Source organism: Neovison vison, chromosome 8, assembly GCF_020171115.1.
Source record: "Neovison vison isolate M4711 chromosome 8, ASM_NN_V1, whole genome shotgun sequence".
Lineage (NCBI taxonomy): Eukaryota > Metazoa > Chordata > Mammalia > Carnivora > Mustelidae > Neogale > Neogale vison.
The window spans coordinates 52,589,424-52,616,574 of record NC_058098.1 but is presented as its reverse complement, the minus strand read 5'-3'; the positions used below and the strand labels follow the sequence as shown (position 1 = coordinate 52,616,574).

At 45.0% G+C, this 27,151-nt stretch overlaps 1 protein-coding gene across 4 annotated transcripts; it reads right to left on the bottom strand.

Annotated features, from left to right (window-relative positions):
• Window positions 1–90: 90 nt before the first annotated feature.
• LMAN2L (lectin, mannose binding 2 like) lies at window positions 91–27,151 on the bottom strand. Of its 4 annotated transcripts, none has more exons than XM_044263587.1 (9): window positions 26,958–27,151; window positions 25,630–25,748; window positions 22,033–22,150; window positions 21,160–21,242; window positions 5,989–6,021; window positions 4,748–4,909; window positions 4,544–4,658; window positions 1,886–2,005; window positions 91–989 (listed from the first exon to the last, which is right to left on the bottom strand). In XM_044263587.1, the coding sequence occupies exons 1-9, from the start codon at window positions 27,142–27,144 to the stop codon at window positions 889–891; spliced, it is 1,038 nt and encodes a 345-aa protein (XP_044119522.1). In that variant the 5' UTR covers window positions 27,145–27,151; the 3' UTR covers window positions 91–888. The 4 variants fall into 4 exon arrangements, with proteins under 4 accessions (XP_044119522.1, XP_044119520.1, XP_044119523.1 ...); XM_044263585.1 differs by having other exon boundaries at window positions 907–1,574; XM_044263588.1 differs by lacking the exon at window positions 26,958–27,151 and adding an exon at window positions 24,423–24,503 and having other exon boundaries at window positions 907–1,574; window positions 25,630–25,713.

The following is a 27,151-nucleotide window of genomic DNA, read 5'->3' as shown; positions in this document are numbered from 1 at the left end:
GGCAAGGTGAGGGTTCTCAGGCTTAGGGCTCAGTAAGAAAGCCCAGACCTTACCCCCACCCAAACCACCCCTAAAAGGAAGGACACTGAATTGGAAGCTCATGTCTGGTTTTCATTAGCCATTTTAAGAATTTCCCTTAGGCTACAGAAGTACATGGCTAGGAGAGCTCAGAGCTCCAGGCCCTCCAGGGAGACTGGCCTATTGGCCATTTTAATCACAGGGCAGACAGGTGAGCAGCACATGACCCCTTGTCAGATAAGGCAGTGGAATAAGGATTGACCCACAGAGGAGGACACTCAGGCTCTGTTGCTCAATGACAATGAACTCTTCCAGGCACAGAGGACGAGGGTCCATTGCTCCCAGATTTGCAATAGGAGAATAGCAACTGTTTCTCCACCATTAAGAAACAGAAGCCAAGTTTCCTCTTTGGAGAGTATCCAAGCTGAGGCTATAAAAAGGAAGCTTCTTTACATTTTGAACACTCCGAGTAGGATTTCAAAAGTCATATAAACACCAAACATGGAGTTCATCAGGCTCCAGAGTCCAGAAACATCTCCACATGGCCAGATCACATGGCAAATGTTGCTTCTGGTATCGAAACATGGAGCTGGCCAGTTTCCTAGTTACTCCCCTGACAATCATGAAGTCGTACAAGCTTCTCTCGACTTGCATACCCAACTTCTGGCCAAACCTGACTGAGGGCCTAAAGGAACCAACTGGGAAGGTCACAAACAAACCAACAGAACCAAGATGCGTGCTAAAGAACAACAGCTTGAGCAGTGAGCCAAAGAGCCCTCCACTGTGGCCACCTACTGAGGGTCAGTGAAACATCAGTCTGTTCTGCAGCCACAGGCTCCAAAAGAGAGGCATCCAGATGTCTCTTCTAGCTCAGGCTGCATGTGGAGAGAGCAATGAGTGGAGGGAGAAGGCAACACAGGGAAGAAGTTTCCATCCGGATTTCCAGGGAGAATTCCTCAGGTGGACGGAGACTTGGACGAAAAGAAAAAAACCAACAGATGTATGCCTGGAAGGTATGAGGAGTTATCTGTGTTGTGTTCTCTGCAGATTTAAAAATGAAACACAACGATCCTCTGAGTCCAACAAAAAGGCAGCCTGAGCTATGAAATTCTTTTCTGTGATTTTTGGCATCAGAACCGTATATATTCTCTCTGTCCCTCTTAGCTCCCAAGTGGAAGGACTGCAGGGAAAGGCACATCACAGCAGCGCTGCCCCAGGGTAGGTGGGCTTCCTGAACCAGCTAAATGTCCCCATGGATCACCAAGGCAATGCAGTATCCCTGCATTCAAAGCTCCAGTGAGAGAACAGAGTCCCTGACCAGCTGCTGGAGACTGGAGAAGACCCAGCTGGCTCGACACTCAGGCCAGCGCTGGCTCACGGTGACAGCCGCAGACACGGCAGTAGTGGGATAGCTCAGTAGAAACGCTTCCGGCTCTGTTCCTGCCATTTGTTGTACAGTATGATGCCAATGACAATGGCAAATACGGAAAACACCAGCGAGAAAAAGACGATGAGGAAGAGGGCCAGGCCACTCAGGGGGGGCAATGGGGCAGTCACTGAGGAAACAAGAGGGAAGCATGTCAGAATCAGGAGCCCACCCAGTTGGGGGAATATCAAGTCCCCAGTTTCTGACACTCATTTCTGGGAGCCCGAGGGCAGAAAGACGCTCCCTTTCCAGGGGCCTCAATTTAAAAAATGAGCCGCCCTGCTCATCTGTAACATGGAGACCAGCAGAATGGCAGGAGCCCGTGCTCCAGGAACACAGGAAATGGCCCAGCGAGCTGTGGGTGCAAGTCACCCCAGACCTCCCAGGCACAGGGACCTCCTCTCTAAGCACAGGGCCATTTCCCAGATCCCCTGCGCTCACCCTCAGGCAGCTTCATGTTGTCCACCGAGGGCAGGAACACATCTCGATGCAGCTTCTCCTCTTCTGGAGTTCTCTCTACCGTCAGTTCAAACAACTTCAGGGAGATGACGTCGTGATTATCTAAAGGAAAAAAGCATAGGGAGGACCCAAACCACCTCAAAAAGAGGTATCTTGGGAGTTTCATGCTACAGCTCATTAGCAGTGACCCTGGATTTTTTTTTAGAAACATAAGTAATCTCTCCATCCTGCGTGAGGCTCAAACTCATGACCCCAAAATCTAGAGTCAGATGCTGTGCCGACTGAGCCAGCCAAGTGCCCCGCTAGCAGTGACTGAAAAAAATAACTGAAACCTCTGTTTCCTTTCATGTAAAAATAAGGATGGGAATAGAGAATAATCTATTACTGAGGATTTAAAGTTTTTATCAACAGGCATGCATTACCTATACAGTTTAAAAAAACTTAGACATAATGCAAGCATTAAAGCCCACCTTGTATGTAAAACCTTGGAACACAGTGAGGGAAGACACAGCACCACAGTTTCCCATCCGTGCAGACAATATGCCCAAGCAAGATAGGAAAGGGCCTCATGCCAGCTGATTAATAGGCCTTGAGCAGGGCATAGCTATTGGCATGGCACACACTTTCCATCTGGGCAATGACATTCTCCACAGCTGCTTATAACTATCACCCTGAATATCTCACTAATAATTACTAGAGAAAGGATCAAGGAATTAGGGACTCCCATTTTTTTCCTCTATTTTTTAAGATTTTATTTATTTGAGAGCATGCACACATGCATGTGCATGAGTTTGGGAGGGGCAGAGGGACAAGTAGACTCCCCACTGAGCGGGGAGCCCAACACAGGGCTCCATCCCAGAACCTCTGGGATCATGACTTGAATGGAGGACGGACACTTGACTGACTGACCCACCCAGGTGCGCTTTTTCTCTTTTTAAAGTGTTGTTATAATCTCATTGATTCAAACATGTTTGATGTGTTTCAAGACATTGAACTTGTTTACATCTTATAGATGATCAACACGACCCATCTGCCTCCAGTGGGAGCCCACTCAAGTTGGCTCTTGAACTCTTACATGAACCTAGAAGTTTTTATCTTCCTTGCTTTCCTGGGAAGTTCCCAGCTTCCCCGTTTCCTGCCTCAGACCTGGTATCAGTCATTTCTCCAAGAAGCTCTTGTTTCCTTTAGCAGGAACTGGTATTAAGAGACCATAAAGCTGAATGCTAGGGGTGCTCATGGCTACCAGCATGGTCACTAGAGACTGGATTTTTTTTTTTTTAAAGATTTTATTTATTTATTTGACAGAGAGAGATCACAAGTAGGCAGAGAGGCAGGCAGAGAGAGAGAGAGAGAAAGAGAGAGGAAAGCAGGCTCTCCGCTCAGCAGAGAGCCCGATGTGGGACTCGATCCCAGGACCCTGAGATCATGACCTGAGCCGAAGGCAGCAGCTTAACCCACGGAGCCACCAAGGTGCCCCGAAACTGGATTTCTTAAGAGAAAGACCTAATTTGTATTTAGGGCTATCCTACAGTCAGAGAACAGAGACTTACTAATGTAGACAGTATCACTGAACATCTAGAGCAAAGGACTTTTTCAGATAAAAATTATTCTATTTTTTTTTTTTAAAGATTTTATTTATTTATTTGAGAGAGAGAGACAGTGAGAGAGAGCATGAGCGAGGAGAAGGTCAGAGAGCGAAGCAGACTCCCCATGGAGCTGGGAGCCTGATGTGGGACTCGATCCCGGGACTCCAGGATCACGCCCTGAGCCGAGGCAGTCGTCCAACCAACTGGGCCACCCAGGCGTCCCAAATTATTCTATTTTATAATAGCTTTATTCATAATGAATTATACTAGTCAAAAAGCCCAAAAGTTCAGTGCCTTACCTCTTCTCTAAAGAGGTTATGATTAAAGCTCAAGCCAAGGGACAGAATAAACATGGAAGGGGAAGCTACAAGTTAGAAATAAGTAGGAAGAAAATCCAGAGATAGAAAAGTAAAAGAACTAGGTACTGTTAATGCCACATAAATCAAGTAGGAGTTTCAGAGTAACTGGTCAAACCAGCTAAAGAGAGGACAGAGAGCAAGGGCTGAGAAGAGAGTACCATGCGTGCCGAGGAAAGAGAAGTAGTTTGGATGAGAACAGTGCTAACAGTCTGGCTGAGATGCCCAGGAGGCCTGAGTGCAGCGGGCTAGAGTGGGGGATGGCCTGGACACAGAAGCCCCTGAACATACAACACATTCAAACACCAAGCTGGGGGATGTCAGAAGAGGGACAACAGAGTCAGAGAGTTCAAGGAAAAGCTTAAGAGAAGGGGAGCTCAGCACACCAGGAGCTGGATGGGAAGGAACCAGACTGCAGAAAGGGCACCAGACATGAAGCACAGAACTCCAAACACGTGCTGGAAGAGCTGGCCTGAAGAGGCAGACCCTGCTTTCCATTAGCACCAACCGTCTCCTAGAGCCAACTGCACTAGCCTGGGGCAGGGGTGTTTAAGGGTACCAGAACACCAGAAGAGAAGCACTGTCCAGGTACTTCCCATAGCTCTCTTTGTCTGGCTCTCCCCTCAGAAGCCTCACTAAGGCCCGGCTCTCAAGACAGGACCTCGGTCAGGACAAATAAAGAGTGCTCATGGCAGTACCCGAGAGATCCCCAGTGATGGAGGAGGTGCCAAAGTAGTAGCCCCGGGGCAGACGGACCCCGGGCACCTCAATGCAGTCCCTCCACTCATGCTTGCCATCGATGTCCATCATTATCTAGAATAAAAAGAAAAGATACATCAGGGCTATGAAAGCAGGTGCAAGGCAGCCCATACCACCAACTGGTCGAGAAAGCAAGGACTCACCGTCAAATGTCTCTTGACATAGCGAATCACAAGGAAGGTGTCATAGTGCAGATTGCGGACAATGGCTGTACAGCCCCCCAGCTCTGTAGGCCGCCCATCCCGCTCATGATCGTAGCTGAGTGAGCCATTGTTCACCATGGCTGAGATATAGGGGAAGACCCGCTGGGAAAGCAGGGAAGGAAGAACAGAGGACAGTAAGGAAGCACGCTTAGGAATGGCTGTACAAACAGCAATGGGAATTTTGCACATACAAGCTGAGCCCCTCCGGCAGACCAGGCAACCACTCCACCTCATCGTTAGCGGCCCCTGAGAATGCACACTCAGATGATCAAAGGCTATGGCCCAGGAAGCAACTGAACTCTCCACCTGCCTTCAGGAATCCCCTTGCTACCAACCCAGGTGGGCCTGAAATGGCCCCTCTGGAGTCTGACTCAAATCCTTCCAGAGATCACTGTTTGGCACTCACATACATACATGGCCCAGGACCGGTAGTTTCCTTTTGATGTATATATACCTTCTCCCCAATTTGCCATGTAAACCCCTCGAAGGAAAAAAATCACTATACTTGTATGTCCCCATCTTCCATCCCCCACAACCTCCCACCCCCCACCCTCTCAGGTGAGCATTTTGCACAGAGCAGGTACTCTGAAAATACCTGTTTGATCAGGGAAATCTTTCCATTCCAGATAGCTCCTTTCAAATCCTCAAATCCTGTAAGCATATGATGGATGCTAAATGGATCAGGACTCAGAACCAGCACTGCCAGAACCAGGCTGCTGGCTGGTATTCTCCAGCCACAAGGACTGTTCTTAGTCGAAAGACCTTCCAGCCCACTTAAGCTTCACCTACACATAACTTCTCCTCATAATACCCTGGGCAAGTTCTCCTACTGCGAGCTTCCCCATAAGCTACCAGTCTTCCCACCTACTTCAGAGGCTCCGTCTCTCCAACAGAGTTGGAGGAGCGAATTCGTCCTCAGAATTGATGGGCTAACCATTTAAGAACCAGCCCAGTGCTGAGGCAGTGCGGAGGCAGGGTGATGAAAGGAGAGGAAACAGACACATGCCCCTTCTCTGGTGACTTCCTCATTGTCCTCATCAGTCAGCATGCAAGGTGGAGATGCAGTCAAAATCAGAGACTGGTGACTCTCAAGACAACAGCCACATGGGTGTGAACAGGAGCAAATGCTGAATGGACACAGAGGGAGTAAGGCATGGCCATGGCGTGTCAAGACTGAGTACCTGGACTCCTGGAGAATATCGCCTCTTCTGGGCCTGAGAGGGTCCAGCAGGTTTTTATAAAAATGAGAGAGGACACAGAAGACAGGAGACCAGGTCAGAAAGAAACAGCCATGGAAGAGCTTTGACCCAGCCGTGGTGGATGAGCAAACCGATCTAAATCCCCAAACAGAACTGCTGGATGTGTAGAGGGCATTTAGCAAGTCCTTACACCCCTCAAAATTACAGGCAAAACTATGTGCACAGATTGCTTGTATGTTTTCTGAGGAGAGGGTCTGTTACTATCCAATTCTTAAAGGGGCCCACTAGGAAAACCTCTCTAAGGCTTTCAGAGACTTCATAAAACACACAGCATTACACTGTCCAAGAAGGCCCCACTTTGCTTATGTCTCTGAGAAGGCCAGGCCATGTGTTTTTGTCTGTACAGGCAACAGTATTTCTGTAGCAAGGGGAGACAAAGGAGTGACAAAGAGGGCCAATTTCTTCCAAATTCAAGATGCCGTTTACCGCCCACGATCTTAGCCTAAGATCTTGCCCAAAGGATAAATCCCACCACTTGAGAGACAATGGAGTTAACTCTAATCCAGAGGGATCATTTACCCTCTAATTGAACCTCATGGACATATATTTCCAAACAGCTGTTGTCATTCTAACCTACAATATGTGGACAGGGAAAAAGTTCCGTGGGAGCATTGCAGTATGGCAGATTTAGAAAAATCAAGAGGCTCAGGGATATTTAGCTTTGGTCCAGAAAACTGCTACAGTTCTAAGCTACTAGCGACAGGAGATACCTACACAAGCTCAGCCCAGCCCTGCCCTATGGGAAGGATATGTGAGGGTGTAGAGCCCGAAGCATTCCTCCTCCTATCAGTGAGCACCTATTAGGAACTGGGCACCGTTCCAGATGCCGGGGGCTCATAGAGCTGACATCACAATGGAAGAGACAACAAATAAATAAAATTACTTCAGAGAGAGAGGTGCCCAGCTGGTTCAATTGGAAAAGCAAGCAACTTCTGATCTCAGGGTCATGAGTTCGAGCCCTACTTTAGGTATAGGGGCTACTTAAAGAAATACAACTCACAAAAAAAGCATTTCAGAGAGTACTAATGCTATGATGAGAATATAACAGGCAACATGATGAACTGCTAAGGGAACAAGCTCTCTGAGGAGCTGAGGCCTCATCTTTGGAGAGAGCCACCAAAAGATCTGCGGGCATAAGAAGCATGAGATCGACCTCTTTGAGGACCAGGAGGAGACAGCAGTGTCTGACACACGGCCAGTGAGGGAGAGGTGGGTGTGAGCTGAGACACAAGCCAGATCACACTGGGCCTCAGAAGCCACAGGAGGAAGGAGCACAGGGCAAGTCTCAGAGCAGACCCCCACTGCTCTGCTTCCATGCTACTGGTGGACTGTGCACGGGTCTACAGAAGGGTACGGAATGTGTCAGTAGATGATCCAATTCCCAATACTCCTCTCTACAGCGATCGTGTAGAACAAGGGAATTCATAGCATGCTGTCAACATACAGGAATGGGCTTCTGAAAAGAATGCTCCTAACTTCAGTGAACAATCAGGGAAAAGAAGGGATTAAAAATGCCCTGGGTAGCTCATTTATCAACCCCAGCACGCACGATCAGAAGTTTACATTGCATCTTTCAAGAAAGTGCCTGGGACAACTCTTCTTAAGCCATCAGAGCCTTCCTCTTCCCAAGGCTGGTGAGGCATCTGATTATCCAGTGACAGCCAGAGGTAAGCTGGCCCCCAGCATCCTCTGGGAGAGCCTTCCAGCTGCAATCCCATGTGGGTCCCTCAGTCTCATTCAATAGGTCTGGGAGGGGCAGGGCACAGGATCATCTATTTTTCTTTTTTTTTTTTTTAAATATTTTATTTATTTATTAGACAGAGAGAGATCAGAAGTGGGTAGAGAGGCAGACAGAGAGAGGGAGAAGCAGGCTCCCAGCTGAGCAGAGAGCCTGATGTGGGGCTTGACCCTGAGATTATGACCCAAGCCAAAGGTAGAGGCTTAACCCATTGAGCCACCTAGGCGCTCCCATATATTTTTCAAAAAGCACCACAGACAGTTGTAATATGTGGCCAAATCTAAGAACCACCGCACCAGACACAGCACCCCACAACCCTGAAGACAGAATCTGTCTACTTCAGCAACTTGTGACTTGGCCTTCAACTTTTCACCTCACACTAGCAGTAAGTCTTTAAATGCCCTCTTATTTTCCATGCCCAGGCAGGAGTTAAGTGTTCCTTGGGAAGCCACTAATTTCACACAGCAGCTCATTTTCTTTCCTTGGAAAGCAGCCTATATATAGCCAGAACCAAAGGCTGAAGAATCCCTCAGACTCAAGCAAGGTGGTAGTTTCATTCCTAATTTAAGAGTCACTAAAAATTAGAGTCACTCCTACCTATCGTCCAAATGATTATTGCCTGTAGGATGAAGAAATGTTTCCAAATTTTCTACTACAAAGCCACTTTAAAAAGAAAAAAAAGCCCTCTATGTGGTAATTGTACCCTTAGCCTATCTTGACTGAAGGGAGACCTGTGAACTTACAGACTTATGGATCCTATGCTAAAATCCCACAGATTCCAAGCACACAAGTAACTGTAAACTAGACAGAAAAAGGAGCCCACCGGCCTCTGTAATCAGGGAGACTGGGTTCTAACAGCAGTTATACGCTCAGAGCTGTATAACCTTGGGTGGATTACCGTAGCTCCTCGAGACATTCCATTTCCTCCTTGTAAGCAGAGAGGGTAATACAGAGCTAGATCACAGGGCTGATCATGAAGATGAAATGAGATACACAGCCTTTAGTACGCTGTCTGGGAGTCAATAAATGTTCATTCATTCTAGATACAAATACTACTCCCAGCCGTGCATATATGAGCATCAAGGCAAATACGCATCTTTTAGAGCAGTAATTCCTGGACCACTGGCTGTCACAGACTGGTAAAATCTCCAAAAATATGTTGGAGATTAATGGGTTTGCCATTTTTGACCTATAAACATTAAATTACAATAATGACAGAACAATCATCTATAATAAACATTTTTAAAAGAAAATTTTAATACCAAAAAAATAACAGAATTTCATGATAAACAATTTAGCACTCATGAATTCACTTTACTATTTCTATTCTTTTTTTTTTTTTTTTAAGATTTTATTTATTTATTTGACAGAGACAGACGTCGAGAGAGGGAATACAAGCAGGGGGAGTGGGAAAGGGAAAAGCAGGCTTCCCGCCAAGCCAGGAGACCAATGTGGGGCTCAGTCTCAGGACTCTGGAATCATGACCTGAGCCGAAGGCAGACACTTAACTGAGCCACCCAGGCACCCCCACTATTCACATTGTTAAGACCAATGAAACTGGGGCACTTGGGTGGCTCAGTCAGTTAAGCATCCACCTTCGGCTCATATCATGATCCTAGGGTCCTGGGATCAAGTCCCACCGCTAGCTCTCTGCTCACGAGGGAGCTTGCTTCTCCCTCTCCCTGCCGCTCCCTACTCAAGCTCTTTGTCAAATAAATAAGATCTTAAAAAAAAAAAAAAAAAAGATGAGTGAAACTTGTTACCAACCAATATGAGTTCATGAACCAGCATTTAGGAGCCACTCTTTTTTTTTTTTTTTTAAGATTTTATTTATTTATTTGACAGAGAGAGATCACAAGCAGGCAGAGAGATAGGCAGAGAGAGAGAGGAGGAAGCAGGCTCCCCGCCAAGCAGAGAGCCCGATGTGGGAGTCGATCCCAGGACCCTGAGATCATGACCTGAGCCGAAGGCAGCGGCTTAACCCACTGAGCCACCCAGGCACCCCTAGGAGCCACTCTTCTTAGAGTCATTTTTTCCAACCTAAGGCATAGTGCCATGGAGTAAGGGGCCAAATTTGCTCTCTAGAACCTAGATACGAAGAAAAGGAGAGTGGGAGAGGAGAGGGAAAGAACAGTCACAAAAGCTACTGCCAAGATGTCTGCAAAGTATCCCCTGGGAATGGCATTTAGTGGTATGAATGAGAATAATGGGCATTTTCAGAGCACTTACGCTGTGCCAGGCACTGTAGTCAGTAATGTGCACATACCCATTCATTTACTTCTCACAACCGTTAAGCAGTGATATCAGTATCCCCACTGCACTGGTAAGAAAGCTTGTTTAAGCAGTAAAACCAGGATTGGAAGCCAAGTGGTCTGGCCCCTCAGCCCTGGCTCAATCTCCATGCTTCACTGTTCTCAAATCATTATGGAAAAGTGATTAGTATATACTGTTAGAAACAAACAAAACAAAAGCCCTAGGTCTCTAATATAACCTGAAACACAGAAATATTGGAGAAGGGCTCCAGATTCTAAAAAAGGAAAGAAGAGGTGCCTGGGTGGCTCAGTCTCTTGAACAACTGACTCTTCATTTCGGCTCAGGTTGTGATCTCAGGGTTGTGGGACTGAGTCCATGCTGGGATCTGTGCTCAGTACAGTCTACTTGTCCCTCTCCCTCTGCTCCTCCTCTAGCTTGTGTGCGTGTGCCTCTCTCTAACAAAAAAAAAAAAAAAAAAAAAAAATCTTAAATTTAAAAAAAAAAAAAGGACAGGAAAGAGGGGCACCTGGGTGGCTCAGTTGGTGACGCATCTAACTCTTGATTTTAGCTCAGGTCATGATCACAGGGTCATGAGATCAAGCCATGCACAGAGCTCCCCACTCAGCAGGTAGTCTGCTTCAAATTCTCTCTCCCTCTCCCCTTCTCGTGTGTGCACACACACTTTCTCTCTCAAATAAATAATTAAAATCTTTAATATGTATTTTTTTTGTTTACTCATCAGTTGATAGAACATGGAGTTATATCCATTTTGTGGCTATAAACAGTGCTTATGAACATTTATGTAACTTTTTGTATAGACATGATTTCAATTTCTCTTAGGTATATACACCTAGGAGTGAAATTGATGGATGATATCAACTCTGTATTTAGACATTTGAAGCACGGACCGACTGTTTTCCAAAACAACTGCCCATTTCACATTCCCAACCAGCAGTGTATGAGAGTTCCAATTACTCCACACCCTTACCAACACTTGCTAGGATTTGTCTTTTTTATTTTAGCTATGACTAAATAGCCACAAGTGGGTATTAAGTAGCATCTCATTGTGGTTTTGATTTGTATGGCCCTGTTGGCTACTGATGCTGAACATCTTTTCATGTTTCTCCATCCTTTGTGTATCTTCTTTGGGGAAATACTTATTCAGATCCTTTGGTTATTTTTTTTTTTAAGATAAAAACTATTTTCCAAGTAACCTTTACAACCAACATGGGGCTCAAACCCACAACCCCAAGATCAAGTGTCACATGCTCCACCAACTGACCCAGCCATTTTTAGATGAGTTCTTTTTTACTATTGAACTATATCTAGAATATATAAAAACAAGTCCCTTATAATATATACAATTTTCATTGATTTTCTCCCATTCTGTGGGTTTATTTTTACTTTCTTGATGGTATCCTCCAAAGCACAAGTTGTTGCTTTGTGGGGTGGTTTTGTTTTTTTGTTGCTTTTTTTTTTAACGTAGACTCCATGCCCAGTGTGGAGCAAATGTGGGGCTTGAACTCATAATCCTGAGATCAAGACCTGAGCTGAGATCCAGAATCAGATGCTTAATTGACTGAGCCACCCAGGTGCCTGCCCCTGAAAAAAAAAGAAGTAAAAACAGGGAAAAGAAAGGGTGCCTGGGTGGCTTGGTCAGTTAAGCATCTGCTTTCAATGGGCACCTGGGTGGCTCAGTGGGTTAAGCCTGCCTTTGGCTTAGGTCATGATCTCATGATCCCTGCTCAGCAGGGAGCCTGCTTTTGCCTGCCACTCTGCCTACTCGTGATTTCTCTCTGTGTGTCAAATAAATAAATACTTTTTTAAAAAAGCATCTGCCTTCAGCTTGCATCATAATCCCATGGTCCTGGGATCAAGCCCCACATCAGGCTCCCTGCTCAGCAAGGAGCCTGTTTCTCCCTCTCCCTCTCCCCTTCTACCCTGCTCATGTTGTCAGTCACTCTCTCAAATAAATAAACAAATAAAATCTTAAAAAAAAAAAAAAAGTATAATCTATTTTTTTTCCCAAATCATCTGTTTGTGTGTGGCTTTTGTTTTTGGTGTCGTATCTTAAAAACCTTTGCTTGATCCAAGGTAATGAAGAATTAACCCTATGTTTTCTTCTGAGAGTTGTAGTTTTAGCTTTTGCACTTAGTTTTCCAGTTCATTTCAAGTTAAATTTTTTGTATGTGGGGACAATTTCGTTACTCTGCATGTAGACATCCAGTTGAGTCAGCACCTTTTGTTGAAAATGGTTCTTTCAGGAGCCCAGGTGGCTCAGTGGGTTAAAGCCTCTGCCTTTGGCTCGGGTCATGATCTCAGGGTCCTGGGATGGAGCACCGAGTCAGGCTCTCTGCTCAGCAGGGAGCCTGCTTCCCCCTCTCTGCCTGCCTCTCTGCCTACTTGTGATCTCTCTCTCTCTGTCAAATAAGTAATATCTATTTAAAAAAAAAGGAAAAAAAAGAAAATGATTCTCTCCCCATTGAATTATCTTGACAGCTTTATCAAAAATCAACTGATCAGGGGCGCCTGGGTGGCTCAGTGGGTTAAGCCTCTGCTTTCGGCTCAGGTCATGATCCCAGGGTCCTGGGATCGAGCCCCGCATCGGGCTCTCTGCTCAGCAGGGAGCCTGCTTTCCTTCCTCTCTCTCTGCCTGCCTCTCTGACTACTTGTGATCTCTGTCAAATAAATTAAAAAAAAAAAAAAATCAACTGATCATAAGCATGAGGACTTACTTCTAGGACTTTCAGTTCTATTCCATTGATCTACACGTCTATCCTTATGCCAGTACCACGCTGTCTTTATTACTGCAGCTTTGTATTAAGTTTTGAAATGAAATATGACTCCTACAACTTTGCTCTTCTTTATCGGTATTATTTTGGCTATTTTAGTTCTCTTGCATTTCCATTTCTTGCATTTTCGAATCACCTTGTCAATTTCTACAAAGAAGCCAGCTAGGTTTCTTATAGACACGGAATGTGTCAAATCTGGAGACCAACATGGGAAGCATCATCATCTTAACAATATAGTTGTTCTTCCACAACATAGGTTTGAACTGCATAGGTCCACTTCCATGTCAATTTTTTTTAAATACAAAGACAGTACTATAAATGTATTTTCTCTTATGGTTTTAATAACATTTCCTTTTCTTTAGCCCATTTTATTGTAAAAATACAGTATACAGGGGCGCCTGGGTGGCTCAGTGGGTTGAGCCTCTGCCTTCGGCTCGGGTCATGATCTCAGGGTCCTGGGATCCAGCCCTGCGTTGGGCTCTCTGCTCAGCGGGGAGCCTGCTTCCTCCTCTCTCTCTGCCTGCCTCTCTGCCTACTTGCGATCTCTGTCTGTCAGATAAATAAAATCTTAAAAAAAAAAATACAGTATACAATACATATAACATAAAAAATGTGTTAATCAACTGTTTATATTATCTGTAAGGCGTCTGGTCAACAGTAGGCTATTAGTAGTTAAGTTCCAGGAGAGTCAAAAGTTATGTGTGGCTTGTCAACAGTGTGTTAGGGGTGGGGTTGTCGGTGCCCCTAACCACCTCCCACTGTTCAAGGATCAACTATACTAAGTTTTCTGATTCATGACACAGGATATATTTCCATTTACTTAGGACTTAACTTTCTTTCAACAGTATTTTATAGTTTTCAGAATGTACTTTTATTTTTAATTATTTGTAAGTATTTTATTCTTCATGATAGTATAAGTGGAATTTTTTAAAAAAATTTTTATTTATTTATTTGAGAGAGAGAGCATGTGTGCACACACAAGCCAGGGAGAGAGGGAGAGGGAGGAGAAGCAGACTCCCCGCTGAGCAGGGAGCCCAACTCGGAGCTTGATCCCAGGACCCTAGGATCATGACCTGAGCTGAAGGCACTCAAACGACTGAGCCACCCAGGCGCCGCTGGAACTGTTTTCTTACCTTCATTTTCTGACTGCCCAGTGCCAGCATACAGATGTATAATTGATTTTTGCATACTGATCTGGTATCCTGCAACTTTGCCGAATTCATTTATTAGTTCTAGCAGTATTCTTGCTAATTCTTTAAGATTTTCTGGGGCGCCTGGGTGGCTCAGAGGGTTAAAGCCTCTGCCTTCAGCTCGGGTCATGATCTCAGGGTCCTGGGATCGAGTCCCGCATCGGGCTCTCTGCTCAGTAGGGAGCCTGCTTCCTCCTCTCTCTCTGCCTGCTTCTCTGCCTATCTGTGATCTATCGCTCTGTCAAATAAATAAATAAAATATATTAAAAAAAAAAAAAAAGATTTTCTACATACAACATCATGTCATCTACAGTTCTACATTTCCTTTGCAATCCAGATGTTCATTTTCTTTTCTTACACAACTGCCCTGACTAGAACCTCCAGTACAATGCTAAATAGAAGTAACAAGAATGATTGGGACGCCTGGGTGGCGCAGTTGGTTAAACGACTGCCTCCGGCTCAGGGCGTGATCCTGGAGTCCCGGGATCGAGTCCCACATCGGGCTCCCAGCTCCATGGGGAGTCTGCTTCTCCCTCTGACCTTCTCCTCGCTCATGCTCTCTCTCACTGTCTCTCTCTCTCAAATAAATAAAATAAAAAAAAAAAAAAAAAAAAAGAAGTAACAAGAATGAGGCACCTGGGTGGCTCAGTCGGTTGAACATCTGACTCTTGGTTTCAGCTCAGGTCATTCTTTCAGGGTCCTGGGATCAGGCTCTAAGTCAGGCTCTGCCCTCAGTTCAAAGTGTGCTTGGGATTCTCTCGCCCTCTCCCTCTGCTCCTCCCACTCATGCCCTTGTTCTCTTTCTCTCTCTCTAAAATAAACAAGTCTTTTTTTCTCTTAATAAATAAGTCTTTAAAAAAAAAGTAACAGGAACAGATGTCCCCATCTTATTCCTGATCTTAGAGTGAAAGCATTCAGTATTTCACAGTTAAGTATGATATTACCTGAGGGTTTTCATAGATGCCCTTTATTAGGTTGAAAAAGTTCCCTTCTATTCCTAATTTGTTGAATGTTTTTATTAACATAAAGATACTACATTTTCTCAAGGTTTTGGTTTTTTTTTAAGATTTTATTTATTTATTTGACAAAGATCACAAGTAGGCAGAGCGGCAGGCAGAGAGAAAGGAGGAAGCAGACTCCCTGCAGAGCAGAGAGCCCAATGCGGGGCTCAATCTGAGGACCCTGGGATCATGACCTGAGCCGAAGGCAGAGGCTTTAACCCCCTGAGCCACCCAGATGCCCCTCTCAAGTATTTTTTTTTGCATCTATGGATATGATCACATAGCTTTTGTCCTTTATTCTATTTTTTTTTAAGTAGGCTCCACACCCAACATGGCACTTGAACTCATGACCCTGAGATCAAGAGTTACACCCTCTACTGACTGAGGGAGTCAGATGCTGTCCTTTATTCTATTAATATGGTCTATCATGTTAATTTTCAGATTTTAAAAGTCTTTATTTAAGTAATCTCTATACCAACGTGGGGCTCAAATTCAGGTCACTGGGATTAAGAGTCACATGCTCTTCCAACTGTGCCAGCCAGGCACTCTTTAATTTTCAGATTTTTATAGCAACCTGAGGGGTAATTGGGTGGCTCAGTTGGTTAAGTGTCTGCCTTCCGCTCAGGTCATGGTTCCAGAGTCCTGGGATCAAGCCCCGTGTCAGGCCCCTTGCTTGGTGGGAAGCTGCTTCTCCCTCTCCCTCTGCCTGCCATTCTGCCTGCATGTGCTCTCTCTCTTTCTGTCAAATACATGAATAAAATCTTTAAAAAAAAAAAAAAAGCAAATTAAATTCCTAGGATAAATACACATGGCTGTGTATTTAACCCTTTTTATGTTGCTGGATTTGGTTTGTTAGTATTTTGTTGATGACTTTTACATCTATATTTATAAGAGATATTGGTCTGTAGCTTTCTTTTCTTGTGATGTCTTCAGGTGGTGTTGGCATCAGAATAATACTAGCCTCAAAGAATAAGCTGGTTAGGGGCGCCTGGGTGGCTCAGTGGGTTAAGCCTCTGCCTTCGGTTCAGGTCCTGATCTCAGGGTCCTGGGATCGAGCCCCGCATCGGGCTCTCTGCTCAGCGGGGAGCCTGCTTCCCCCCTCTCTCTCTGCCTGCCTTTCTGCCTACTTGTGATCTCTCTCTCTGTGCAAATAAATAAATAAATAAAATCTTTAAAAAAAAAAAAAATAATAAGCTGGTTAGTGTCCTCTCTTATGTTTTTTTGTTAAGAATTTTTTAGAAGAACTAGTATTAACTCTACTTTCTTTGTTTGACAGAAAACAGTGAAGCCGTCTGTTTTCATCGTGAGTCATTTTTTATTACTAATTCAATCTCTTCCTGTTACAGATCTATCCAGGTTTCCTATTTCTTCCATTATCATTTTTTTTTTTTAAGATTTTATTTATTTGGGACGCCTGGGTGGCTCAGTTGGTTAAGCAGCTGCCTTCGGCTCAGGTCATGATCCCAGCGTCCTGGGATCGAGTCCCGCATCGGGCTCCTTGCTCAGCAGGGAGCCTGCTTCTCCCTCTGTTTCTGTCTGCCTGTGCTCACTCTCTCTCCCTCTCTCTCTCTGAAAAATAAATAAAATCTTTAAAAAAAAAAAAAAAAAGATTTTATTTATTTGCCAGAGATAGAGAGAGAGAGTACACACAAGCAGGCAGAGAGGCAGGCAGAGGCAGCGAGAGAAGCGGGCTCCCCACCGAGCAAGGAGCCCAATGCGGGACTTGATCCCAGGACCCTAGGATCATGACCGGAGCCAAAGGCAGCGGCCTAACCAACTGAGCCACCCAAGTGTCCCTCCACTATCATTTTTAACAACCACTTCTGATCTGGCAATCCTACTATGGCACAGGCAATACCCTGCACTCCCAAAATAGTTCAACTCTTGACTCACTCACCTAAACTACAATTTCTTTATTGCTGACAGGGAAATTGAGGTTACCATGTTAAACATATCTGTTAAACATAACATGTTTACGTTATGTTTAACAGATATGTTTAATAGCCCAAATGCAGGGCTCGATCCCACGACCCTGATATCATGAACATAAACATGTTATGTTTACCAATCTGTCCTGATTTCAGAGAGCCAAGCCTAAACTGAACTCCTGTTCTCAGATGCATTACTGGTTGCTAATATTTTCCCTGTATTTCCTCATGAACCAATGTGGCTGCAAGTAAGCAGAGCAACAAGGTCATGTGCTCTGGTGACAAGGAAACAAGAAACCAGAAAAACATTTTTACCACCACCTTGAGGGATTTGGTGAATTGTTCCACACTCCCTCCCGCCAGCTCCTGTTCTCGTCCCACACATCCTCTATGTGACATTTGCAAGTTTTCAAAAGGTACCGTATTTGTCACCCTCTTCTGATGTACTTAAAAATAATAAAACAAAATAATGAGATTGTAGGCTGGAAGCAAACCCTCTCTGTGTCACTGACAAAATTTTATTTTTAAAGATTTATTTGACACAGAAGGAACAGCAGACAGAGGGAGAGGGAGATGCAGACTCCCCACTGAGTAGGGAGCCCGATGTGGGACTCCATCCCAGGGCCCTGAGATCATGACTTGAGCCAAAGGCAGCCACTTAACTGACCAAGCCCCCTAGGTCCCCACGGACAAATTTTTTTAACCTTTCTTTACTTCAGTTTCTTACCCAAAATGTAAAGATAACAGTAATATCTACCCCAAAGAGTAGTTACAAGTAAATAACATGTATGAGTGTTGGAAACAAGGCCTAGCACCTTTATGTAGGCTATCAAAGTAAACCATGCCAACAAAACACACTCGATTTTACCCTCTAAAATAGTTTCCAAGTTGTTGCACTGAATATAAGCTCTAAGAACTAAAATTACATAGGAGATGATATGAGAATAATAAGTATCTCCATTCTCTTGGGGCGCCTGGGTGGCTCAGTGGGTTGAAGCTTCTGCCTTCGGCTCAGATCGTGATCCCAGGGTCCTGGGATCGAGCCCCGAGTCGGGCTCTCTGCTCAGCAGGGCGCCTGCTTCCTCCTCTCTCTCTCTCTGCCTGCCTCTCTGCCTAATTGTGATCTCTGTCTGACAAATAAATAAATAAAATGTTTAAAAAGAAAAAAAAAAAGTATCTCCATTCTCAAGGAAATCAACCTGGCAGAACAATGAATGGGAGGGAGTAGAGCATCATAATTAAAACCACAGCCTCTGGGGCACCTGGGTGGCTCAGGCATTAAGCGTCTGCCTTTGGTTCAGGTCATGATCCCAGAGTCCAGGATCAAGCCCCACACTGGGCTCCCTGATCAGCCAGAAGCCTGCTTCTCCCTCTCCCACTCCACCTGCTGGTGTTCCCTCTCTCATTGTCTCTCTGTCAAATAAATAAAACCTTTAAAGAGAAAAAAAAAAGCACAGCCTCTGGTATCTGGTATGTTCAAAATCTGACTCCATTTATACTGGCTGTTACCTTGAACAAGACATTTCTCTAAGCTTCTATACTCATTCATAAATGGGGAAAAATAATATAACTCTAAGGAGTTTTGATGAGAATTAAGACAGTAAAGTACCTGGCACATAAGAGCCACCAAATAAACAAAAACCACTTTGATTAGTTTTCTTAAATGTCATTTTAATAAACACATGTGTTTAACAGGTAAACAACTAATATGGAAACAAGGACCTCATATTGGTCCAGGGGTTCCCAATCCTGACTATACATGTGACTCACCCGGAGCACTTTGAAAAAGAAAGGTTGCCTACACTGCACCTAAGACAAACAGAATTATACTCTGAGCCTGGGGCCTGGACATCCATATTTTTATTTTTTTTTATCTTATTTCACTTTTTAAAATATTTTATTTATTTTATGGGGCACCTGGGTGGCTCAGTGGGTTAAAGCCTCTGCCTTTGGCTCGGGTCATGGTCCCGGGGGTCCTGGGATCAAGCCCCATGTCGGGCTCTCTGCTCAGCAGGGAGCCTGCTTCCTCCTCTCTCTCTCTGCCTGCCTTGCTGCCTGATTGTGATCTCTCTCTGTCAAATAAATAAATAAAATCTTTTTAAAAAATAAAATAAAATAAAATATTTTATTTATTTTAGAGAGACAGAGACTCTACACAAGCACAGGTAAGCAGTGGGGGAGAGAAACAGGGAAGGGAATCTCCAGCAGACCCCACACTGAGCCCAATGCAGAGCTCGATCCCATGACCCTGATATCATGATCTGAATCAAAATCAAGAGTCGGATGCTTAATTAACTGAGCCACCCAGGTCCCCTGGACGTCAGTATTTTTATTTATTTATTTTTTTTTACGTCAGTATTTTTAAAAGCACTCCAGGCAATCTCAATGTATAGCTGGGAGTGAGAACCTGAATAGCCAGAAAAAGTGCCAATCTTTACTAACCAAAACTAATTTTACTGATTAACAAGACTCTTCTTACAAAATAAGCCCATCACATCTGCCAAATGAGAACTACTATTATCCGATGGTGAAATGGAAGCTAAGAGAATCTCCACACTTTATTTCTGGAAGAAGCAGAGAGCCACATTTAGAAGTCTAGTCAAGCCCTAAAGCCCATACCCTTACTCAGATGCATCTCTAACTACCACTATTTCCTCAGCATGACCGTAAACCTAGTCATGACAGTCTCCTCATTAAAATCCTTTATAACACTTACCCCCTCAGGATAAAGCCCAGACTCCTTACCAGGAACACCTCACTCCAGAATCTGGCCCCAGTGCGCACAGTGAGGATGAGTCACGTACGTTTGGATGGCTCTGGCACTGGTCCAAACAGCCAAACCACCACCCACCCAAGCAGACACTGCTCAATCTCAGGAGCCAGTCAACTTGCCCAAGAGGCAACAGTAAAGAATGCCACAGGAATGGTGTCGGCTGAAATTGAGCAACATGGCAAGACTGGGGCTCTGTTTTTCTTTCTAGCATCATCTCTCTCTGATCTCTTCTCTCATTTTATCACCTAACACGTGCTTTTCCCTCTGCGTGGCACACTGGTTCCTAATTCTGCGGACATCTGTGTAAATGTCACTTCCTGAAGGAAGTGTTCCCCACCACCACCACACTGTCCCGCTCCCGGTTCGACACACCTCTTGTGTCTTCTACAGCATCCCACATTTCCCCCAGGAACATCCTCACACCTCAGTGCTCCTGAGTGCAAGGTTCCTGCTGGTCTTCTCACTAAGTCTCGCAACTATTAAGCTCCTGCTGTATGGTGGAGTGAGGAGGAACATAGGCAACACGGAGATGCTCCTGTGAACGGCCTCACAACAAAAAGTCATTCTCCTAACTTGGGTCTCTATTTCCACCGCTTACAGTGAACTCCGTGTGCAATGCTGAAACTGTTGAATCTGCTGAATCTGGGTGTTGCACATATGATCAGGTATTCTTCCCATTTCTTTTAACGAGGCTTCGGTTTTTCATAAAAAACTTTCAGGAAAAAAAATAAAGTGAGTTCTGTCTCTATCCTCAATACTGCCTTTCTTGCTATTATTTAGCTACAGGATACCCATCAACAACCCGTCATAATCGCTTTCCCACCATCTAATGTCATGGCCATCAGGCAAAGAATATAAACCTGTTGGCAGTATAAGAAAGTACTAAAGAACCCTAGGGTCAGCCAACAAAAAGCAAGAGGCTTCTGCCAACAGCCAGAAACGGGACTGAAACAAAACGTTTCCTCCAGGACAACAGAATTGCTGTACAGGTCTAAAAACAGGAAGAAGAAAAGGAGACTCGAAAGAGTGAGCGAGCTACAGAAGACAGCACAGCAGTGATCTGTTACGTCAGGGGAGCTGAGTTATGTAAATTCAGCTTGCTCTGGTGCAGGGCCTAGGAGCCAAATCACCAACCGGCCAAGCATGCTCAATTCCAGCAGCTACCTAATGTGCACAAAAGAACACTGTGAACACTAAAGAAAAAGGCCCCAATCACAACAGCCATTCCCAAAGGACTGTGCACCATAAACCGTTCTCTCTAGAACACTCTGACAAGGATATTAACTTTTCAAGTTCAACAGATGAAAAAAATAGAATGAAAACCCTCACTTTCTAGCCCCTGTTCCCTCGTGAATGTTCCTGAGGCAAAGGACTGTGATATCAGTGCAGCTGACCTAAGCTCTAACACTTGCCATTACCTCTTGCTGCTTCTCCTCATTGGGGTACGTGTCTACAAATACTCCCAGCCCCACAAATTTGTCCATGTTTCCAAACACAGGCCCTAGAGAGAGAGAACAGATGATGAACAATGAAATAAAGCCAAGAGTTGATAAAGGAAAAACATATCACTATGATGGACGAAAAAGTAAAATTCAAGTGACTCCCAGGCCTCTCTTTAAGATGAGAAAACATATGTAAAAGCATCCGGCAAAGTGCAAGGCCTGTACCAAGCACCCAGTAAAGTCGGTAGCTATTTGTTACTGAAGGCAGGGGGAAGAGAGAAGGCCACTGCAACACTGTTTAGCACTACAGCTGCTCCCAGGTCCACACCGGTTGCTAAGGCGCCCCTAAAGAATTCTGCTTCACGAACGCTTGGTGACAACTATGCCCCTGAGAGAGAGCTGAATTCCCAAGTTCCGCTTCTTGTTGCAAAAAAGAGATCAGGTCAAATCAGGTTGAGTTTGCCACGTCCTTGGAGCAACGGCTCCCATGCAACTCCTAACTCAAGGAGTTCTGAGACTATTCACTACACATGCTACGAAGAAGTCAGCTCACCCAGTCACCTGTGTTTGGGAAAGCCACCCAAATGGCCATGTGGTCTCCAAGGGAAACCAGAAGGAACTAATTGGCACAATCTCGCCCCAGGATGAGTCAAGTTCTGCTGCTCTATTGGGACTCAGACCCCATTCTAGAGACTGGACAGGCTGGTCTTCATCCGCAGACATCAAGGGAGTGGGAAAACTGCTGGCACTGGTGGGGCGGGGAGGGGAAGACATATGCTTCTCAAAGAGAGGGCACATGAGAAAGCAGACCTGTCGCACCCCACACAAGAGCACCCAGGCTCCCAATACCTGGCTGCATCCGATCCTTCGTGTACCAGATTGCCAAGCCATCCCCATGCAGATTCTTCTTCCCTTGTCCGTGGATTTTGAAGTGCACCTGCAACTCCCAGTCTCTCAGGAAGCATGGCTAGAGTGAAAAAGACACCGGAATCAATGAAGGGCACGAAATGTGAAAGTCCTCAAGCCCTCAGAGTGGTCTAGAGACTTGGAAAACCTAAGTTCAGGCAACATGGGCAAAGGGTTGAAACTGAAATCTATGACTTACTAAGTGTTTCCGTCATAAAATCAAACAGGTTAGACCGTCCAACTGCATATGGTATTTACTATGAAAAGTGAATAAGCCTCCCAATTATCTTCAGTATCTCCCATAGGAACAGGACAGTACTCCAAAGTTGGGAAAGACAAGAGACTGCTAAGGCAGCAGAGCAAAGCATCTCAGCCTTTAGAGTACAGGTGGCTACCTGCAACTTCAGATCACTCCTCTGACAGATTCTAAAAACTGTAGATTTCAAGAAAGGTCAAAGTCTCATTCATTACAAAAGAATTTTTTTTAATTAAAAAAAAAAAAAAAGGCTAAGTCATTATGCAAAGGTTTCCAGGAATAATTAGCAGACACGTAAACAACTCTAATTAGCTAGACTTGGCCCTATGTCAAGCTGAGGGGCAAGCTAGAATTCCCCAAGAGGGGGTAAATTACAGTTACAGTTCCCTAAAACCTCATGCCCATGGCCAAGAAGCATAAATGTACCAAAGGAGAACACCACCATCCCCACCCCAGGGACAGCTTCTGATGGAAAAACATTAAGGAGGTGGGTACTAAACAGACTCCTGTGTTTGTTCTTTGGGGTTTTTTTTCTTTAACTGTGTATCAAAGGCTTGGAAAAATGGAGAAGGAGATAAGTGGATGGTTAAGTGCTCTAAAGAGCTGAACACTTTTTCAAGGAGAGAGCAGGGTAGCTATCTGGCTTATACAGGCTCCTGATTAACAGTCACTACAAACAAAGAAGGGAATGAGGAGCAGATAGGCCAACAGGATTCACCCAGAATCTTCATACAGATTGTTCTGGCTCTTGAGCAAGATATTGCTAGATCATTTTTAGTTTTCATTTTTAATTTCTGGGAAATCTTCCAAAAGTGTTAGTATCAGGAGCACACAGTCAAATGAAAGGGATGAAGTTACTTCTGAATTCATCAAAAAAACCCACAATATCTGATAGCTTACCCTACCTTGAAGAGCCCAGTCCCTGCATTGTTGTTCTGGGTTCTCTTTCTGCTGTTCCACTTAGATTTCAGGACAAGAGTGAAATTCAGTGGCAAGAAGCTGCCCCAGAGCCAGAGGGTAGGTATTATTCCCCCTGGGATGAGACCAGGATTGGAGAGGTTCACACTGAGCCAAGAGGTGCCTGCCACTTATCCTTGGCCTCCTCTACCATACTGTCAAATGCCTTTGCTCAGGGCTATACCTCATAGAGCTTCTGAGACTTGGCTGTACATTAGATTCACTTGGGAGCTTTTAAAAAATCCAAGTAACCACAGGTATCAACTCACCTGGACAGCCAATTTGAGAACCACTGTTCAAACAAATACATCCTATTCAAATAACTCAGAAACAGCTCCAAAGCTTATTCTGATAGATAACAACAACAACAAAAATACAGCATCAGACAATCTAAAGATGGGCAGGATAACTAGATCCTAAACTAGAACTGATGCTAAGTTATGTAGGGGCAGCTAGCAAGTCAGCAGCAAAGCATCTAGCCCTGGACATAATCATTTAGTTACCAGAGATCTCCATCAATGAAGCTTATAACAGACGCATAATGTAACACACATTTCTGTAACCATTTTAACTTTCCAAAGTTTTTCATGTCTATTGTCTTATTTTCACAATAACCCTAGTGGGCACGGAGAAGGTATTACAAAGTGCATTTGGCAGACGGAGAAAGGTAGCAATGAGAGAATTAAGTAACAGCAGAGGGCTCACAGTGGATGTGTAATACGGCGAGATCTGGAACCCAAGTCTGTCAACTGCCAGCCCTTAGTCTCTTCTACCAGAACACGCCGCCCTGTACTCTGTCCAAGAATGAGTTCAACACTACAATCTGGGTTAAGAGGCCAGCTTGTGCAAATAGCTCAGGTAGAAACTTCTCTTATCCCTCTGTTCTGTTAGAATTCTCTGTCACATAAAATGAACAGGGAAAAGAAACTGTTCTCTTTGCTGAGGTTCACTTATCAATGACCATGAAAAGTTGTAAATCAAAAATCATGAAAAAGTAAGTTCTTAGCTTATGAGAACCCAAGAAAAAGTATTAAAGAATGCCAAGGTCATTCCCAAAAGTAAAGTGGTTGTAAAAGATTTAGAAAGAGCCCTAGAAACCAAAAAGAAAGCATCGTCTTACACTTGTACAAAATCACAGTGCAGCCACACCAGGAATACTGCATTCACTTCTTGCCGCCATACCTCAAGGAAGACAATGTAGCTAGAAAAGGTCCAGAGAAGGACAAATAAAATGACCAAGGGGCTCAAAGTGGCTTTCACATGAAAATAAAATTTAAAATTAGACACTTCAAAGTGAAATAACAAGGGCAGATACTAGGATGAAGTTTAGGTTAAATTTAAAAGAGCAGTCTTCTACTTTACGAAGTAATTAAATGTGAATTAAGTTGTTAACCTCCAAGAAGTAACAGTATCAGGTCAATCAGGAATTAAGACATTTCAGAAAACACGGAGCCTAGGTGGCTCAGTTGGTTAAGCATCTGCCTTCAGCTCAGGTCGTGATCCCAGGGTTCTCAGATCAAGTCTCTCACTGGGCTCCCTGCTCAGCAGAGAGCCTGCTTCTCCCTCTCCCACTGTCGATCCCCCACTTATGCTCTCTCGTTCTCTATCAAATAAATAAGTAAAATCTTGGGCGCCTGGGTGGCTCAGTGGGTTGAGCCGCTGCCTTCGGCTCAGGCCATGATCTCGGGGTCCTGGGATCGAGTCCCGCATCGGGCTCTCTGCTCAGCAGGGAGCCTGCTTCCTCCTCTCTCTCTCTGCCTGCCTCTCTGCCTATTTGTGATCTCTCTCTGTCAAATAAATAAATAAAATCTTTAAATAAATAAATAAATAAGTAAATAAGTAAAATCTTAAAAAAAAAAAAAAAAAAAGACTTTTCAGAAAACACAATCAGGGACGCCTGGGTGGCTCAGTTGGTTGAGCAGCTGCCTTCGGCTCGGGTCATGGTCCCAGCGTCCTGGGATGGAGTCCCATGTCAGGCTCCTTGCTCAGCGGGGAGCCTGCTTCTCCCTCTGCCTCTGCCTGCCATTCTGTCTGCCTGTGCTCGCTCTCTCCCCCTTTCTCTCTCTGATAAACAAATAAAATCTTAAAAAAAAAAAAAACAGAAAACACAATCAAAATGGATTATTTGCTATAACTGGAACAACTGAGAGCATGTCTCTACATATCTGATTGCACTGTGAAGGTCATCATATTCTCTGAAATGAAAATCCGTGACATCCACAGAAGACAGAGCACTGGGGATAAACAGTAAAATTAAGTCAATATGCCACTGCTTAACTTTTTCAGGCTTTCTGGACCACCAACACAGGAGGGAGAAAGATTCTTACCACCCGGTTCCACAGGGCACCCTGTTTACTTTGCATATCTGGGGTAAGGCGGATATACTGGGTCATCACCATGGCGTTGCCCATCAGATTCCACAGTGAGGAACTGCCCGTGCCCACACCTACAGGGAGGAAGTAGATCAGTTCACACTCTTCAACACCAACCCACTAGGAAACCATCACGGATCCCTCCTAAAACTGGAGTCGTCATCATCTTCTCCCTTTCATGACACTTGATCTCCTACCTTGTCTTTCATAAATCTCAAATCCTTAACATCTCCAGGGCTTCCTTTCACAAAGGCCTTCTCAGGTGAAAACCCCAGAGCACATCAGAGATAGCGCTTTATTCCTGCCTCAATAACCACAGCTTAGATCCATTCCTCCCATTTTATATGTAAATTTTAGCACCATAAAAGAAAAAAAAAAAAAAACACAACTCCCCAGTTCTACCAAAAAGAGCTATACTCTCAGGCCTCTAGGGCTTAATCACATTCTTTCTGTAAGCAATGCAAGGGTGAAGGTACTTCTCCCAGTACCTCAGGCTTCATGCCTCTTGCCATGTGAGAACTCTGTGTCTGTAATAGGCCATTGTGCTACCAGAGACAGCACAGATGTGGAACTCAAGGCATCTGCTGAGTGAATAAATGATCACCCTTAGCAGCTGTGTATATACACTCCTGCACTTTGAGTGATTTGTCTGCTGTCCCACAGTCCAGTGGGGAAACAGACTTGTGGGAGTTAAGCCACGTGCATTGATTTGGTCCTCTCTGTAGCTAACTACATAAATTTTCTGGTCGATAAAGCTGTGTCTAAGAGCCTAAGAACCCTAAACAGAGCAAAGCTAACTGGCCTCTTTAATCAACAGGGCTCCTGGACTGGAGAGCAGGTGTTTTAACCGGCAACAGAATTTCCTCCTCAGTCCGGCCAAGTTCTATCCCGGCTCTGCCTCCTGCTTCATTTCTAGCACATCCACAGCTCCATCGAGAGACCGGCTCTTTGCTAGTGGCCTTCAGTCACTACCCACCATTTGCAGTTCTACCCCCTCCTACATTCCTGCGGTCCAACTCCGAGCTCCCCTTTGTCCAGGCCTAGCGCTAGCTGCATCCGAGCCCGGCTTCGACCTGCTGGAAACTTCCAAAACGGGGGGCAGGGAGAGCTGACCCCTGCCCTTTGGACCCGAGGCTCCCAAACGCTGCGGGAGTCCCCGTGTGCCCTCCCCCCGCCGGCGGTTTCCTTGGGGCCACGAGCCTTTGGCCACCCCCGGTCACTACCGCTGAGCTCAGATTCCGAAGCCCTCCCCGTGCACGACCACCTCGCCCCGGGCGCCTCACCCTGGTAGGGCTTCGACAGCGAGTGCTCCCGTTTCAAGTACTCGAACGTTTGACCCGCCCCGACTTGCCGTGGTCCCTGCCCAGACCCCATCAAAAGAAGAAGGAGCAACATCCTGGACCCATTCCGAGCCGACAAACGCTGCCGCCACCGCTGCCACCACCCAGAGGGTCCTAGAGTCGCCGCCATCTTTCCC

What these genes read in the sequence shown, in the direction of transcription:
- LMAN2L (XM_044263585.1), bottom strand. Translation starts at nt 27,144, where the DNA reads ATGGCGGCGACTCTAGGACCCTCTGGGTGGTGGCAGCGGTGGCGGCAG. An exon ending in GTGCCCTGTGGAACCGGGTG is followed by an intron (nt 22,151 to 25,629) that starts GTAAGAATCTTT and finishes TTTTCACTCTAG; the next exon opens with CCATGCTTCCTGAGAGACTG. An exon ending in GATATTCTCCAGGAGTCCAG is followed by an intron (nt 4,910 to 5,988) that starts GTACTCAGTCTT and finishes CTGCTTTCCCAG; the next exon opens with CGGGTCTTCCCCTATATCTC.